This window comes from Apodemus sylvaticus, chromosome 1, assembly GCF_947179515.1.
Source record: "Apodemus sylvaticus chromosome 1, mApoSyl1.1, whole genome shotgun sequence".
Lineage (NCBI taxonomy): Eukaryota > Metazoa > Chordata > Mammalia > Rodentia > Muridae > Apodemus > Apodemus sylvaticus.
The window spans coordinates 43,764,493-43,782,726 of record NC_067472.1 but is presented as its reverse complement, the minus strand read 5'-3'; the positions used below and the strand labels follow the sequence as shown (position 1 = coordinate 43,782,726).

General features: G+C 39.9%; 1 protein-coding gene across 1 annotated transcript in view; it reads left to right on the top strand.

Annotated features, from left to right (window-relative positions):
- Trpm6 (transient receptor potential cation channel subfamily M member 6) overlaps positions 1-18,234 on the top strand; it is a 146,029-nt gene that overhangs the window by 23,858 nt on the left and 103,937 nt on the right. Inside the window, exons 2-6 of the mRNA XM_052188520.1 lie at positions 1,349-1,422; positions 8,178-8,355; positions 12,869-13,082; positions 13,599-13,723; positions 16,686-16,857. Coding sequence (XP_052044480.1) covers positions 1,349-1,422; positions 8,178-8,355; positions 12,869-13,082; positions 13,599-13,723; positions 16,686-16,857 — 763 coding nt within the window. The remainder of the gene's footprint in view (positions 1-1,348; positions 1,423-8,177; positions 8,356-12,868; positions 13,083-13,598; positions 13,724-16,685; positions 16,858-18,234) is intronic.

Sequence of the window (18,234 nt, the reverse complement as noted above, 5' to 3'; positions counted from 1 at the left end):
TGCTTAAGTGGATGTAGATGCTAAATGAACAAGATACAACTTCCCTCTTCTCTCTTTTGATTAAGGTCTAGACTCTGCCATCTTTGTTGCATTCAGTGGCAAACTTTCAGACTTAGAACAAGTGCACGAAGAATAAGAATGCATCCTCTGTGTTATGTTATAGTTTTTATGGAAGTCTAAAGTTATGTCACATTTCTAATCTTAAGACATATGGCATCAAAATATTTCATATGAGGGAGCTGCAGAGTAGTCTCAGTGGTAACAGCATTTGATGGTCTTTCAGAGGATTTGATTTCTGTTCTCAGAAACCAAGTGGTGGTTCACCACTCCAGTTCCAAGGGATCTGATACCATCTTTTGGCTTCCTGCAGTAGCTAAGCATACATGTAGTGCATATATACATCTTTTGGCAAAACACTAAAAAAACTTAAAACAAATAAATAAAATAAATCAAAAGATATTTTCATACTTCAACAAAGCCAAGCATATATGTTAGTTGGATTCATGGTAGTCCCATAGTCTTCTGCTTCCAGACTTTGAATACAGTTGATAGAAGAGGTTGGATATGTCTTAAATTTTGTAGAATGGAAGGCACTTTGTTAGGAGGAAGAGTGAATCCCAATCCCCAACATAGTTTTTGTATCATGAAGAGATGCCAACAATAGGAACCTGTGCTCACAGACCATCTAAAGAAATTGTCAAGATCACAACTGTCCTTTCATATGATTTCTAGTCTTTGGACACATTAGCCACATTAGGATTTAATAAGTGATAAGTTTAAAGTATTGAGAGTATTATGTGGTAGGATTATGGCACAAAATATGGAAGTGAGTCTTAGCAGGTTTAAAGGAGAATGAGTTACAGCTTTACTAAGATCTTGTTACTCAAGGTGAAAATCCCTGCGTGAATTAACTTTGTGAGATCATTTGACTATAGATACTGCTGAGTGCTTAGTCTATTTCAGTTTGGTCGGTTTTTGCAGTATGTGTGTGTGTGTGTGTGTGTGTATACATGTGTATTTGTGCATGCGGTAGACAGACACTTGGTGTCTTCCTCTATTGCTAAGTCAACTAGATTAGTTTTTGTAAGCTCAAGAGAATCATCTTTTCTCTGCCTCCTAGAGCATGAATTGCAGGTACATACTACCACACCTGGATTTTCTGTTGAGTGTTTGGGATCTGGACACAGGGACTCATAATTATACAACAACTGTTTCTTCAGCCCCTCATCTTGGTATTTTAATAAATATCATGGTAATTATGCATATCGTGCCCACCTAAATTATCATAGCTATACAATACTTTCATTTCATTCAAATAGATCACAGGATATGTTTTGCTCTGTTTCAGAAATCCTGGATCGAAGGGGTATTCTACAAGAGAGAATGTAATAAATTCATACCCAGCTCAAAAGACCCTCACAGGTAAAGTTTTTAACTATATTCTTTTGTTTTTAAAGCAACACTACATTGAATGCTGTTGAAAGAAATTTAGAAATATCACTTATGTAGAAGTTTAGATGATATTTATGAGATGAGGGTATTTATTAATTTCAATGCATTTCTTCCTTTACTCCATTAAAAACATACCATAGATACTGTAGAAAACCAAGTAAGAGAAGGGACTTTGTCAGTTACCTCACAACAGTTCCACTGTCTATCACCAATATGTTCCTGTCAAAAGTCCATTTAAAGAAGCAATCAACTCAAAAGAGGAAAAATTATGTATACTAACAGCACTAGACTGTGATGGATTCTATTCCATGTGTTACTGCAGTTCCTCTTGAGGCAGGACAAGTGTCACAGGAGTACAAGTCTGTAACCCAAGTTTGGGCAAACCAATTTTACTATCTCCGTATTGAATATTCAAAATTTTGTGACTATTCTTTATCCCAAGTAAAGTATCCATGGGAAAGGATGACTGTGGAGGACACATTAGGGACACTGCAGAGATACAAGGAGTCACCAGACTTAGTTTTATTTTCCTCTGGGGGCATTGTGTGTGTTTGTGTGTGTGTGTGTGTGTGTGTGTGTGTGTGTGTAGATGGTAGGTGGCAGGGCTGAGTAAGAGAACTCTGAGTTCTGGACAACCCTATGGAAACTCTACTTGTAGGACAAAGGTCAGCAAGGCAGTTGGTGAGAAACGGGGAAAGAAAGGTCTACGGAAAATTCCTCGGGGTAATCAGGTTCATGAGGTTAGGACTGGATGTCATTGACCTGGTGGAAAAATTGATAGGGAAATAGAAGAGAAATATTTTAATTAGGGTAGCTAGTCTATTTTAGATTCCCTCGTGCCATTGGCCTTATGTGTGTTTAAAGTTTAGAAGTCATGGGTACATGGGGCGCATGGTAAGGTTCTTTGGCAGGGATTAAAATGGTGTTCTTAGCCCTTGTTAAACATTGACTAGTCCCACCCTCACTGAATTACCTATGGTTGGTAAGCCCCATGATTGGAAACTCTCATTTCACCTGTTTATAAAATGTTTATAGGATGCCAAGGTAACACTGTTCTTTTTTTTCCTCTTTCCATTCAGCTTTTATAGTGTCATGTGATGGGATGACAGGTACAGTGTAAAGCAGACTGAGGTCCAAGTCACCTCATCCACTTCAAGTGGAAAATCATCTTCACAATCTCCCTGGGCCTCATAAAAATGACAGCATATGAAGTGTGTAACCACACATCCTAAGATGCAAGGAGAATGTTGGATGGGGAACAGAGCCCAGTGTTGGGGCATTTGCTTAGTGTGCGTGGGGCTCTTCCTTCAAGCCTCAGTTTCAGAGAAAACATACATATTTATTTTAAGATAGGTTTCAGTATGCAGCTCCAGTTGGCCTTAAATTCATCATTCTCCTGCCTTAGCTTCCTGGGTGCTAGAACTATAGACACATGCCGGTGTGCCTGGCTCCATTGACCATAATTCTATGAAAGATTTAAGACTTCCTACATTTTACAGAGGAAAATACCATGTCTCTATATTCATGTGATTACAAAAACTGTCATAGATGACTACGGCCATTCCTCTTACACAGTCCATTTTCTTGGGCTCTAGTAAGAGTCTCAAGAAGCACAGCTTTATGTGTTTTTGTCAGTATGATGGGTGGGAAATGGTGGTGTACTTCTCATCCATGTGACAAAATGTATTGAAGCAATTAGGGAAGGAAGCATTTAGGGAGGAAGGATTGATTTTGACTTTCAACTTCAGAAGGTCCCAGTACAACATGTAGGGTAGTCCACTCTGTCTCCTGTGTGTGGCCAGATCCTGTTTACTTACGTTGCTCAGACAAGAGAACAGAAACTGTGGTTGGAATGAGTGCTAAGCCATTATCTTCAAGGGCCTGCCATTAAGTGAAATATTTCTGCCAGCCAGGCCCCACCTCTTAAAGGCTGCAAGCCTTCCAACAGCACCACAAGCCTTGGGCTGTGGAGCTGGAATTCAAACATTTAAAACATTAGCTTGAGATGAGGTGGGGTCAGATTCACACAATAAAACTAGTAGTTCACTATTTAGCAAGAACAAAATTTTCTCTTTTACTAATTTTTTTTAACTCCTAATAAGACAGCAAATCTAATAGGCTTGATTCTAACTTTTTTCTCCTTCTTATTTTTAAGAAAAGACATCAAGTCTGATATGAGAGAAGTGAAGGTTAGAATGTCAGGTTCTAAGCAGCTTACACTTCTGATTTAATAAGCAATATCTTTTTTCCCTCTTGAAAACTATGTTTTTTTAAAAAATTACTTTACATTGAAAATATGATCATTGATTACTCACTCCTGGAAGTTTTTTTAATTATTAAGAAAAACTTTATTATTATTAGTTACATATTATATATTTATGCATTATTAATATATTATAAGTAATTATATGTATGAGTCATGACTCATTTTACAAATTCAATAAAATGCTCATCAAAATCTTGAAAGGTTTTTTTCAAGAGATTTGAAATATGTATGGATATATATGTGTCCAGAAAAGAAAAAGAAATGCAATTTTAACCTTTCCTTTTCTTCTCTCTCTCTCTCTCTCTCTCTCTCTCTCTCTCTCTCTCTGTCTCTCATGTATCTACTTATTTATTGATTGATTTATTTTGAAACTAGAGATGGACCCTATGACTTCACAGACTCCCCAGCCAAGAAAAGTAGAGTAGAATATAAAAAAAGACTGAAACATAGAGGCCTGGCCTGTGAGATTCATGATGCATAATGCTGGGAGTCTAGAGCGCTGGCAGAGCCTAGCAGTGCATGGCCTTGGAGGCCATTCTTAGACTGTGCTAAACAAATAAATCAAAGCAAAGCAAAGCAAACCAAATTACGCTAACCAAACAAAATTATCTAAAACAAACTAAACCAAACCAAACCAAACCAAAGTAAGCCAACTAAATCAGGCAAAACCAAAGCAAATCAAATTAAACTAACTAAAGCATGTAAAGCAAGACAAACTAACCAAGCCAGTTAAATCAAACCAACCAAAACAAACCAAATGAATCAAACTAACTAAAACCTACCAAACTAAACCAAACCGAGTGAATCAAATAAAACCAACTTAACCGAACAAACAAATAAAAAATACTACAGCAAAACAGTGTTAATGAAACAGACATTAGACAGGCACAGACATGGATCAAAAGTAGTATTTAATTTGATAATGTTATACATACAGACACACAGACATGTACTCATACTCATGCATGCGTGTGTGTGTGTGTGTGTGTGTGTGTGTGTGTATACACCTCTGTGCAAACACACACACACACACACAGTGTCTCTTGTAGCCCTAGATGGTCTTGTACTTAGTATGTCACAGAGCATGATATCGGCCTTCTGATCTTCCACATTCCACCTCTAGAGTGTAGGAATTATACATGTGTGTCATCATATCCAGTTTATGAGGTACCAGTGATAGAACCCAAGGCATGCTAGCCAAGCACTCTATCGACTGACCTACATCACTGGTCCTGTTTTATGACTTTAAAATATTTTAAAATATGTTTTATTACTCGATTTCCTAGAGCTCTGTTATCTTTAGATGTTGTTTAGTAATTATACTAGCAACCACAATGACAATAATAATGATACCTACCCATTATGGTTAACCTCCATCATCAGCTTCAGTTTAAATCAATTAATGAGGCACACCTCAGGGCGTGTTTATGGGAGTATTTCCAGAGACATTTAAGTGAGGATGGAAGCCCTGCCCATTTCCCAGGGGCTGGTCTTCGAATGAACAAAAGGAGAAAGGTTGAGCTTCTTGGTTCCTCTTGCCTGACTACTGACGCAGCATGAGTAGCTCCCTCACACTCCCACCTTCATGACTGTCCACCATGATGGACTATATTCCCTCAAACTGTGAGCCAACTTAGTCTTCCTCAAGTTGCTTTTATTAGGTATTTTGTTCCAGCAGTTAACAAAATAACTAATGTACTGCTTTCATTACATACACTGTAGTGCACCAGGTAGCATGAGCTACTTCAGATATATTAGCTAAGATAATCTTTTTTTTTAGCACCTTATGGGGCTCAGAAAGTGTTTAAAATTATTTTTAAATATAAGATCTGCAGCTTAGGAGAATCATTGAATCAAAGGTATTCAAATCTAATTTTTTTTGGTACCAAAGTTCATGTTTTATTAATTTTATCATTGTTGCTACAGTATAATTATACATAGCGAATGATATGAAAAGTAAACGATGCATGAATATTTAGCAAATCCCAATTTTCAGATCCTGGAACACTAAATATTTACTCATAAGCATTAAGTTATTATCACATATATCAGTAAACTATCAATAACTTTATTTTTTTTTGACTCAGATGCACTCCAGGCTGCCAAATCTGCCACAATTTAGTCAGGTGAGACTTTCTGAAAAAACAGTTTTCTTTTTGTTTTAAGGTAGTGTGTTGAAAAGTACTTGAGATAGATCTCAACAGCTTTTTAAAAAAATTTTTTTTGAGGTTCTAGGCAGGGAGCTCAGCCCCTCATAAGTCTTAGAACAGTCTTACCAGGAAATGCTGTCCTCTTCAGTGGAGCACACAGCTTTGGGAGGAACACCCACAGAACAGTGACATGAAGTTGTGCATCCATGTACTGGCTGGATCAATCGAAGCAGCTCTGTTGATTAATGGCTGATAAATGTGTCAGACTGCTCTTAGAACTCTAGGGGACTCAGAGTCAGGCATCTGTTGTTTTATCTACAAAGGACAGAAGCACAAAAGGGCTGTGTGCATGTGTGTGTGTGTATGTGTGTGTGTGTGTGTGTATGTGTGTGTAAGTTTATTCTCTTTTGACCTTCTTGAACATGGCACTTGACATTAACAGAAGTCCTGAGTTACTAAGACATGTAAACATCTTAAGATATGTGACAAGAGCTTTTACTACCTAAAATATGTATGAAACATTACATTTAACACACTGCTATCACATTGTATGTGTAGCTCTATGTGGGGCATGCAGTGAGGTATTTGATATATGAGTTACACATGCTGAATTTGCATAAAAGCAGGCAAAACAACCATACTTCACAGTAGACGGAAGTACTATACAAACAAACTTTATATTTTAAAGTATGTGTCAGCAAGTGGGTCCTTTTTCTCAGTAGAGAAAAATAAATCTTCCTTAATGCTGACTATATTCTAAAGTTTGGGAATTGAACCAATGTTAACTTTAACTTTTACATTATTTGTATTTTGTATTTTTAAATTCTGAGACAGTCTTGGAAGTTTTGCTAACTTGCCTAGGGTAGCCTCCAATTTTAAATTCTTTGGTTTCAGTCTCACCAGCAGCTGAGATTCTAGGTCCTCCTCATCATACTTGACTTACTGGCTTTTTTTCTTGTTTTCCAGACAGGGTCTTATACAGCCTGGGCTGTACTTAGATTTATTATTTAGATTTTATTAAACTAGCTAAGGATAACCTTGAACTTCTGATTCTCTCTTCTCCATCTCTGTAGTGCTGAAATTATTGGTGTAAACCACCGTGGCTGAATTTTGTGGTACTGGAGATCAAATCCAGGGCTTCTTCCATGCTAAGACATGTGCTCTATCAGTGGAACTATGTGTCCAGCCATACCGATATTTGCATTCTTACTGATGAATGCTTATGTTACATAGTCATTTCTAATATTTTATAATTATGAATGGGAAAACAATGAAAATATTGGTACATTTATAATTCCTCTTCTATCTTGATTAATATTTCTAGGTAGACTGGTATGAGCATATAACATTTTTATAAATTAATATATATGATTATATATATGATTATATATATGATTATATATATGATTATATATATATATAAGACCATAGGAAAGATTTCTGCCTTTGATAGTGTACTTAATAAGTTTTACTGTATACCATACCACTGAACATTTTGGGATATGAATCCATATATATATATTTATATACATGTACATATATTTACTATTTACAAATTATATAAATATATATTGTGTATTAATAAAGAGTTATAAACTAAAGGGAAAAGGTGTATGAAATGCTGAAATACTTTATCAATAGTAAAAGGTTTTGTTTCCGTCATTTCAACTACTTTTATTTAAAAGGAGATAGAGGCACATCTGATGGCATTGGCTGTGCTTGAACTAACTAGGAGGCTGAGGCAGAAGAATTACCTCAGTACAAAATGAGGAGTTCAAGACTAGCCTGAACATTGTGATGAGATTCTACCTAAAAAAAGCCAAGCAAGCAAACAAAACAACAGAAAACAGGGACAGAAGGAATAAAGCCTGCTTATACATATTTATGATCTTTTTTCATCATATGGCTGACAGACTGTTAAGAAGGAGATGCAGGAACTGGAGATGTTGCTTACAGGACAAAGATGCTTGCTGCCAAGTGGAGTGAACTGAATGTGAAATTTTAAGGGTTATTAATATGTAACTTCTACACACCAATCTGAGGATTGGAAATATTGCACCAATTTTCTTTTTTTCTTTTTCTTTTTTTTTTTTTTTTTGTATTTTGTTTTTTGGATTTTTTTTTTTTTTGAGACAGGGTTTCTCTGTGTAGCCCTGGCTGTCCTGGAACTCACTCTGCAGACCAGGCTGGCCTCGAACTCAGAAATCCTCCTGTCTCTGCCTCCCAGAGTGCTGGGATTACAGGCGTGCACCACCACTGCCAGGCTTGCACCAATTTCCTATCTGAGTGACTTGTTTTTTGGAGTCTAGATGTTACTGTGGACGGCTGATTCAAGAACACCATGGGATAGATAATGCCTGGAGCCTCTCAGCCATGGAGGGCAACAGAAACGAGCAGTGGTCCGTGGAGAAGCACACAGTGAAAAGCCCTACAGACACCTTTGGCACCATTAATTTCCAAGATGGAGAACATATCCACCACTCCAAGGTTTGCTGATAACCTAAACCATCTTACTAGTTTTGAATGAAAGAGACCTTGTACGTGTACTCCTAAGGAGAGAGAGTCACATGGTGTGGCTTTAATTGAAAAGGGATCCAGGTCATTGATCCATTGTCAAATCTAGCCTGGTCTTCTCGTAAGTATGCGAGGCATTGTCTGTGTCCCAGGTACAGGACTAGGTGGAGAGGGGTGAACAGATGATAAATTTAATCTGTTATAGCAGCAGTGGGCAGTCACGAGTTCTCTGCTTGCTAGTCCTCTGATGAACACACTGAGGGTTGTCACGTGACATGTGTTCAGTAATAGGCTGTTGGGTGACTTTGGAACTCTGGAGCCCAGGTGAGGCTGTTATACCCCTTCTTCAGCTTGGTGTGTCTAATAAGGTCTCAAAATTAGTTTTCTTGATATGAGTTTAATACAGTTATGAGTTCATATAATCTCCTTTAACTTTATAAATGTATACCTGGCACCTTTTAAAATTCTAGGGTATATATATAATGTATACCTGGCACCTTTTTAAATTCTAGGGTAAGTTTATCAGTCTGTTTCTTGTGCTGTTTATGTGGCCAGCAAGGTGAATACTCATGCTTCCTGTGCATTTACAGGCAGTGTGCAGTTGAGTAGTGCTTTTAAAATAGAATATCTCAGGGCAAGCTGTAGACCAAAACACTATAGTTTTACATGGAATGCAGTGACCTTGGGCAGGGCACAGCCAGATTTTAACGGCAGCCTGGAAGAAGTAGGGGATGGGACAAGGGTAACAATATCCTTGCAGAGTGCACCCCCAATGACCTTACATCTTCCCACTAGACCCCGTCTTCTACAGCTTCTACCATCTCCCATTCATGGTGAGTAGGCCTTTAACAATGTGCTTTGGGATATGGTGCAGATCCAAATTGTAGCATACAGTGCTAACAGGTACACTTTCCCTTGGGCATTCTCTTCTGTGAACATTAATTACCTGCTGCTTTCTTAGTAGCTCATTTCCCAAGTGGAGCAACCTCAGGAAAGTTGAGTGCCAGTCATGTTCTGCAGGCAACTATCAGAAGGCTGCACTTAAACTGAAGTTCCCTTTATAGAACTGCAGTGCAGTTCTAGAGCAATCTACATGGACAGCTATTCATTCTCTTGTGTTTGACTAGGTGTGCTTATTTCTGTTTTAGGGCAGAAAAATGCCCCTCACTTTCCAATCCCCTTTGGAGGTTGATTAGAGCCCTGCATGCAATTTTTCCTTCAAATTTTGTTCTCCTTCCTTTTGTTGTTTTTCTAAGATATTATCTATCTATCTGTCTGTCTGTCTATCTATCTATCTATCTATCTATCTATCTATCTATCTATCTATCTATCTATCCATCCATCCATCCATCCATCCATTCATCCATCCATCCATCCATCCATCTATCTATCTATCTATCTATCTATCTATCTATCTATCTATCTATCTATCTATCTATCTATCCATCCACCTATTTAATGTGTGTGTATGTGTGTCTATGAAGTGTATGACACATGTGTTGAGGTACTGGTGGAGGCCAGCAGTGGGCCTTGGGTACCCCAGAGCTAGAGTTACAGGTTGTTTTAAGCTTATTGTAGCCCTACTGTAGGTGCTAAGAACTGAATTTGACTCCTCTGGAAGAACAGCAAGCACTCTTTACCTTGGAACCATTTCTCTCTTTCTTTGTCCTCTCTCTGTCTATATGTCTATCTGCCTGTCTGTCTGTCTGTCTGTCTGTTTATCTTTCTCTCCTTGTTATTGTTTGTTGCAGTACCGGGGATAGAACCCAAGGCATTTTATGTGCAAACCAAGGGCTCTATTATTGTATTGTTTGTTCTGAACCACCTTCATCTATATCTTTTTTCCTGTGTATTCATTACTTACTGTGTGCCTATAAACTCCCTATAATCCAAAGAAAATATGTTTCCTGTATTAACACTTTGGTATTGTGTATGGGGTGGGGATAGGAAATACATATACAGACCTCACAAAGGTGGAGGATGCTATGAAATGGAACACAGGTTCTTTGAGAGAATGTGAAAACTCCTTCTATGAAAGGGCACAGCATGCAAGGAGGAAGGCATTCAAAAGTGGAGAAAACCAACTCACATGTTTAGCTTGATATCTGAAGGTAAACAAGGTGAATGGCTCCAATGAAGCGGCTTGCTGGCTCGTACAAAGGTCAAAGGGCATTCAGGAAAACTGAAAATATAGCTAGACAAGTCTGCTGATGATTAGCTTTTCTAAAACTTGTTTTTATTTTATGTGTAAAGATGTTTTACCTGCATGTATTTTTGTATCTCATGTGTGCCTGGTGCCCATGGAGGTCAAAAAAGAGCATCAGATCTCATGGAACTGGTGTTGCAGATGGTTGTAACTCAAGGAATTGAGATCTTGCATCATCTGGAAGAGCAGGCAGTGCCTTTAACCCCCAAGCCATCTCTTCAGCCCCTGCAATTAGATTGTTTTAGACTCAGCTTTTGGCTGTTCTTATGTTAGAGCGTTGTTTATAGGAGTGCATGTTACTACATGTCTCAGCAAGTATGGCTACCCAGGTTTCCTCTATCTTTCAGGTTCATGTTGAGCATCACCAAAGCTTGAGAGAGGCTATCTTATGTTTTCCTTTGTTGTAATTCCCTTCCTAGAATTCCTCTCACCTTATTCTACAAAGAATTTGAGAGAACCTTCCTATTAAGTTCTGCTTGGGGGAAATGAACTACTTACAAAAGAAATAGAAGAAGTGTTCTGTTGGAAGAGGCCAGTGCTGGTAGCTTAGTTCTTCAGCGATGTTTATCCAAAGAGCAGTATCTTCTAGTATGGGGAAGACTTAGAGGCGAAGACAGGCTTACCTAAGAGAGGAGCTGGGGCACAGGAACCTGGGCTGCTCCTTTGCCTTCACCCACTGCTCCCAGCCACAAAACCATCTAGTAAGAGTCTGCCTGTGTGGGTCCTACTACTGTGTACTGTAGTGTGCTGTGAAGCCGGGCAGTTCACTGGCATCTCTCATATATGGGATCCTGATCAACCTTCTATTCTTCCTGTTACATGTGTGTTATTATAGTTGTTGGTCAGAAATTCTAATATTTTAATTATGACAGGAAGCAGTCTTATAGTAGCAACTTCCAAGATGAGTAGTAAACTACTTAAAATTGCTATCATCATTTTAGAGGCCATTATGTAATTTATACTTCCTTGTATGGAAAGCTTCATCTATGCTTTCTTTTGGAAGAGACCTGGAATTCATGGTTTCATTACGCCTGCCTTTTTATTCACAACACTCGCTTATTTCTACTCATTGGTTGGCATTTTGTTTGAAGACGGCAAATTTGCCTCACTGTGCAGAACTTACTGATCATTTTTTTTGACTTGTACTCTCAAAGATGAGTGCAGTTATTTTGTTTTTTATTTGCATGATTTTTTATTTTTATTTTTTATTTATTCATTTTATATCCTGCTCACAGCCCCTCTCCTGGTCGCCCTCTTCCATAATCTTTCTCCCCTGCCCCCTTTTTCTCTGAGCGGGTAAGGGCTTTCTGGATATCCCCCAACCCTAGCACATGAAGTCTCTGCATGGCTAGGCACAACCTCTCCCACTGAGGCCAGGCAAGGCAGCCCAGCTAGAAGAACATCCCACTGACAGGGAACAGCTTTTGGGATAGCCCTCCATTCCAGTTGTTCAGAACCCACATGAAGACCAAGCTGTACATCTGCTACATATGTGCAAGGAGGCCTAGGTATGGTGGTGGTTTGGCTCTTTGGTTGGTGGTTCAGTTTCTGAAAGCCCCAAGGGTCTAGGTTAGTTGACTCAGTTAGTTTCCTGAGGAGTTTCTGTCCCTTTCAGGGCCTGCAATCCTTCTTCCTATTCTTCCATATGAGTCCCCAAGCTCCACCCACTGTTTGTCTCTGGGTATATCTGTCTGAGTCAGCTGCTGAGTGGTCCTCTCAGAGAACATTCATGCTACGCTCCTGTTCAGTGCAGTTATTTTGAAAATAAAATAAAAATTCTCAGAGGAGTAATAATAAAGAATAACCATATGCAAAGAAATGATTGGTGGGTACACTAAAAGGACTATATATATATATATGTTCATGCTCCCAAATTTTTTAAAATTTTTCATATGTATGAGAAAGACTAAGGAAATGCAAATCTGTGGCATTTATAGAGTCACCTTTCATCTGCTTTGTAAAGCTCCCTCCAAATGGCTTTGCTGATGCACTGATGAAGTATTTTTTCCCCTCACTTCCAGTCTTCTGAAGAAGTGTGGAGACCAAACCTCCAACTAGAGGAAGCTTCCTGTAGTGATTTATAATTCCCAGAAGGAAGTTTGAGGGAGTATGGAACCTTTAAAAGCAAATATTTCCACTAAGTGAAGTTAAACTTTTCGAGGGCCCTGGATACAGCTGGCCAGGCTGTGGCTACCTTAGTGGACCTCCTGTGTGTTCATTGTCTCTGTAGACTAACATGCTTCCCTGTGTTCTGTTCATGGGTCCATGCTGCCCTTCCAGTACATTAGAACTTCTTGGGATACAAAATCAGATCATCTGTTGCACTTAATGTTGAAAGAGTGGAATATGGAACTGCCGAAGCTTGTGATCTCTGTCCATGGGGGTCTTCAGAACTTCCAGATGTCCTCCAAGCTCAAAGAGACCTTCAGCCAGGGTCTGGTCAAAGCTGCAGAGACCACAGGAGCATGGATAATTACAGAAGGCATAAACTCAGGTAACGCTCATACCTGACTCCTTTGTTCTCTTCTTCCTGTTTCTAACTGTGAGTCAGGTAGCCTGAGATCAAATTGCTGCTCTGCAGTACTTACAGGAGGTGTGGTGATATAAGGGAGAAAGGCAAACAACAGCAAACCACAACACCCACCGACATAGTGGTCTCTGAACTTCATGCTTTTACATCAGAGGTAATCTGCAGGCTATTTGACTGGAACCCTGGAGAACACTAGAAGACTCATTATGTTAAGCAGTACATGGAACATGCTAGCCAGGCAAGAATAGTGTCTAGTATTAGAATTGGTCAAAGAAGAGGAGAACTACTCAGCCCTTTGTTCAGTAGTAAGAAGAAGAGAGGTTAAGAAATGAGACAGACAGGAAGTCCGCATCTAATTCGATTGTGCTCGGAACCTACCTTAAAAATGATGTTTTACAGATGATTGTCTATTTGTGTCTGTCAGAGTCATTGTTTAGCATGATCTGTGAGCTCAAATTTGATTCTACCCTGGTTTCATAGGCGTGTCCAAGCATGTTGGGGATGCCCTAAAAGCTCATTCCTCTATGTCGTTGAGGAAAATCTGGACAGTTGGAATCCCTCCTTGGGGTGTCATTGAGAACCAGAGAGAGCTGGTTGGAAAAGATGTGAGTAGACAATCCTTTACACCAGAGGGAAGTGATCATCTGTCTCAACTGCCCACTGTACAATGTACCCAAATGTCTGATGAGACTCCTCAAATGTAATGAATCCCAAACCATCGTCTGTTCTCCCACAACATCTGTCACCCTATCTCACCAAATGCCAGTTCTGTCTCACAACTGCCAAAGCCTAAAAGCTTGGATTAAGCCTAGAGGGACCTCTTTGTGTTATGTCTCCAACCTGACCTGTCAATCAGCTCTTAGCCCCACTTCCAGAATATTTCCAGACTCTTTTGCCCCTCCAGTGTCACTGAGGCAGATGCAAGTCAGTGGCCATGTTTAGACATCCAAATGCTTGTGAGAGTCTTTCTCTCACTTTTGTCTTCTGTTGTAGTCTAGCCCCAACACAATAGCTGAGTCATTCCTATAAAGTATAAATTTGACCATGATCGTCTCCTTGTCAGTTCTTTAGTGGGTCCATCCCTCACCCAGCTAAAGGATAGAGCCTTGCAGTGTTTTGCACCCAGTTCAGTAGTACACTGTTTAGTTGCCCCAGCTTATACGCTGCTCTGTTTCACTCACACCTGTGTTTTGATTGTGTGTGCATGTATATGTGTGTGTGTGTGCAGGTATGTGCATGTGTGTATGTGTGAATGTACATGCACACATGTGTGTAGACTTGTGTGGAGGCCAGCACACAACATTGGTATTATTCCTTGGGTGCCCTACTCCTACACCCCCCCCCCCCCATTTTTTCTTTTGAGATAACATTTCACATGGGACTTTCACTGAGTGGGAGAGGCAGGCCAGCCAGAGAACCTCAGGAATCTGCCAATTTTGTCTTCCTAGTACTGGCAATACAAACATGTACCACCATGCTTGTCTTTTTCCCATCTCCCTGTCCTGCTTACTTAGTTTCCTCCCCCCAACCCCTGGGGATTGACTTCAGGTCCTAGTAAGCTCCTCGCCATATGACCCATCTTCCCAAACCTTCTGTTGGAAGGGACTGGACGGAGTCTCTTGAGTCATTGCCAGAGTCCCTACTTATTCTAAAATGTAATGAAAGAATCTTACTCCACGAGTCTGACATTTGTGGTGTGATTATTTAACAGTTATTTTCTCACGTCAGTTAAAGTAGACATGGCCATGGTTTAGTTTTACTTTTATCTTGGAAAATCACACATATTAGACAGTGGTGCCATTAGAACCATGAGCTCTTGTGTGCCATTCCCCAATCTAAACAGCTGTTAATATGTTGTCCAGTTTTGTTTCATGTTTTCTTTTATCCATTTCCAAATAAGTGTTCATTATTTTGAAGCAAATTTTAGACATGAAATAATTGTATCTGCAAAATATTCTTAAAATTCTCCTTTTTAATCAACTCACGAATTAGGAGTACTCCACAGGACTTTCCCACACAGTCTTCATTTTGTGTACCCCAACTTCATTTTCTAGTCTCCTTCCCAATTCCAATTTAACCCTTTCTCTCCCAGCACCTCCTCTCTCTGCTTGGCTATCTCACGTGTTCTAGATTATTCCCCTGCCACCCATGCCTTGCCCACCTCATGTCCATTGTCTTGGTCTTTTGCCTCTATGCACATTCCCTGCAGCTTAAACAAAGACGCATGAATACTGAAGCTGTGCATAACTGAAAGCCAAAGTTGGACATCTTTTATTTCATACCTTCTATTACAACCCTTGAAATATTTGCTTACATGACCTGTGCATATATTTAACAGATTTTCTGCTTTCAGTAGTATGAAATATAATACTCACGGTGTTGTAGAGAAAATATGACAATGTCCATCTTCTTTTTATTCCTCTTTTATACAATGCATCCTTCACTCTGCTCCTCACAGTTCCTACCAATCTGGATTAAAATAGAGATTTTTTTTGGTTTGTTTTTTGCTGTGTTTTTCAGTCTAAACTTCCAAGTATAGTATGACCACATGCAGAAAACAGATAGTGAATGTAATCTGGGTACTATTGATAAATTTATTACTACCACCACACATATATACACACACAGGTATGCACAGAGTCCATAATGTCAAAAACACCTTGATGATACATTGCTGTCTTTTATCATTTTTGTTTGGAATACATGAAAAAAATAGTGCTAAATGCTATTCAGAAGTACACTAAAATAAGTTTTGGATAGTGGTGTAGTCTATGGACTGGCACCCATCACTGAACTATATTTTAGTGTCCAGAAACAAGGTAAATATTTAGAACCATTTTAGGAATATGACTACCCAGATATCAACACCCATGGTTATGTTCTTATCTTACTGAACAGGGAAAGGTATGTGTGGATATTGTTGAATTTGTCTTTTTTATGAGGAGACTGTGAGGAGACTATTGATGAAGGGCCATATTTGATCTATAAGATATACTGTGTTTTTAGAAGAAAATAGGCTTGTTGAGAAACACTGTTGTCTTAGTCAGGGTTTCTATTCCTGCACAAACATCATGACCAAGAAGCAAGTTGGGGAGGAAAGGGTTTATTGAGCTTACACTTCCATGTTGCAGTTCATCACTAAAGGAAGTCAGGACTGGAACTCAAGCAGGTCAGGAAGCAGGAGCTGATGCAGAAGCCATGGAGGGATGTTCCTTACTGGCTTGCTTTCCCTGGCTTGCTCAGCCTGCTCTCTTATAGAACCCAAGAGCACCAGCCCAAAGGTGGTACCACCCACAAGGGGCCCTCCCCCTTGATCACTAATTGAGAAAATGCCCCACAACTGGATCTCATGGAGGCACTTGCCCAACTGAAACTCCTTTCTCTGTGATAACTCCAGCCTGTGTCAAGTTGACATACAAAACTAGCCAGTACAACTGTCCTAAACTGTAAGTGATACTTTTAATCTAGAAAAGTCCTCCATCAGTGTACAGTGACAGGGTTTAGGATCAGTGTAGTCTGGGTAGAGACTTTGAACTCTGACACTCTCTTGTCCTTGCTGTCTCACAGGTGGTGTGTATGTACCAGACACTGAGTAACCCACTCAGCAAGCTCACCACACTCAACTGTATGCACTCTCACTTCATCCTGAGTGATGATGGCACTGTGGGCAAGTATGGGAATGAGGAGACGCTCAGGAGGAACCTGGAGAAGCATCTCTCCATGCAGAAGATACACACCTGTAAGTTCCGTCAGAGCTCAGCATCTGGCTGGGGCCTTGTCGCTAGTGAACAAGGTGTCTCCTTACCATCTGCTCAAGGTGGGCAGACCTAAGTGATCACTGTTAGAGCAGCCAGTAAACACAGGCTAGCCAAAAGATAGACAAAAGCAGGATATATGTCGATCCAGAATTGTTGGTGATGATAGGACAGAGGAAGTAATCTTTGAGGGACAGGGTAGTCAGAAGTTTCATTAGGAATGAACCTTTAGCAAGGCCTCTAAGAGAATATAGGCCCAGATAGAGAAAGACGGGGAGGGGGTGTTTTCATGTGTAAATGGGAATAATTAAAGGGCAATAAGGAGATGAAGCTGAGAGGAATATGCATCTAAGCTTTGATTGTCAAGGAAGGCTGGAATTTCATTCATGGCCCAGTGACTTTAGGTAGGGAAGGGTTAAAATCAGAAATAAAGATAGAGGTTAAAACCAGATAGGACTTTAGAAATAAGGGCATAGAAGGCTAATGCCGTGCGCTGTGCTCACCCACTGCCTTAAGAAAGTCATTTAGGGTTGGAGCGTATATGTAGCAGACTGTACGCAATCCCTTAGGTGAGGTGCACAACAGTCACTGGGAGGGTGCTTGTCTAGCACGTGTGAGGCTCTGTTCAAACACAGCACTGTAAAGACCTATCCTCACCACCCCAAAGCAGCAACAGCAGCAGCCACTGCAGCAATAACAGCAAATGACTTTTTGCTCTTTTTTGTGGAGCAAGAGTTCTAGGCAGGCAGGTTAGAGAGCCCTTACTGAAAGGGAAAATGGAGACCTTTTATTCAGGCATCACTAAGTGGGCCCTGTGTTGTACTGAGCCACATCTTCCAGAAGATATCTGTACTTTTAGGGGCTCAAGTTCTTTGCATGCTTTGAGTATTGACTGGAAAAAAATAGCTTTTGTTCTTTGAGGCAGCAGGAAGTGTGAGACAACTGTCTTTACTGTCTGTGACCTTGGGCCATAGAGATAAAACCCACTAAGCTTCTCAACCTTGTAAGTGTAAGGGTTTGTTTACCTCTAACTATTGTCGCAAAAACTGAGAAAATTGTGTTCAATATTGTCTTCCTTTTCTCCCCCTGCTGCTGTCATGACAGCAACAACCTCAGGAGGCTAGAGCTTGATCTCACTTTCAGTTAAAGGAGATGGTTTACCATAGTGGGGTTGTCAAGGCAACAGCTGCTTGAAGCAAATGGTTACATCACATCCTCAATGAGGAAGCAGAGAGAAAGGAGTACACACTAGCGCTCAACTTGCTTTCTCTACTTTGTATTGTCCAGGATACTCTGCCCAGAGAACAGTCCTGCCAACATTCACAATGGGGCTTCCCACATCAATACATGCAATCAAGATA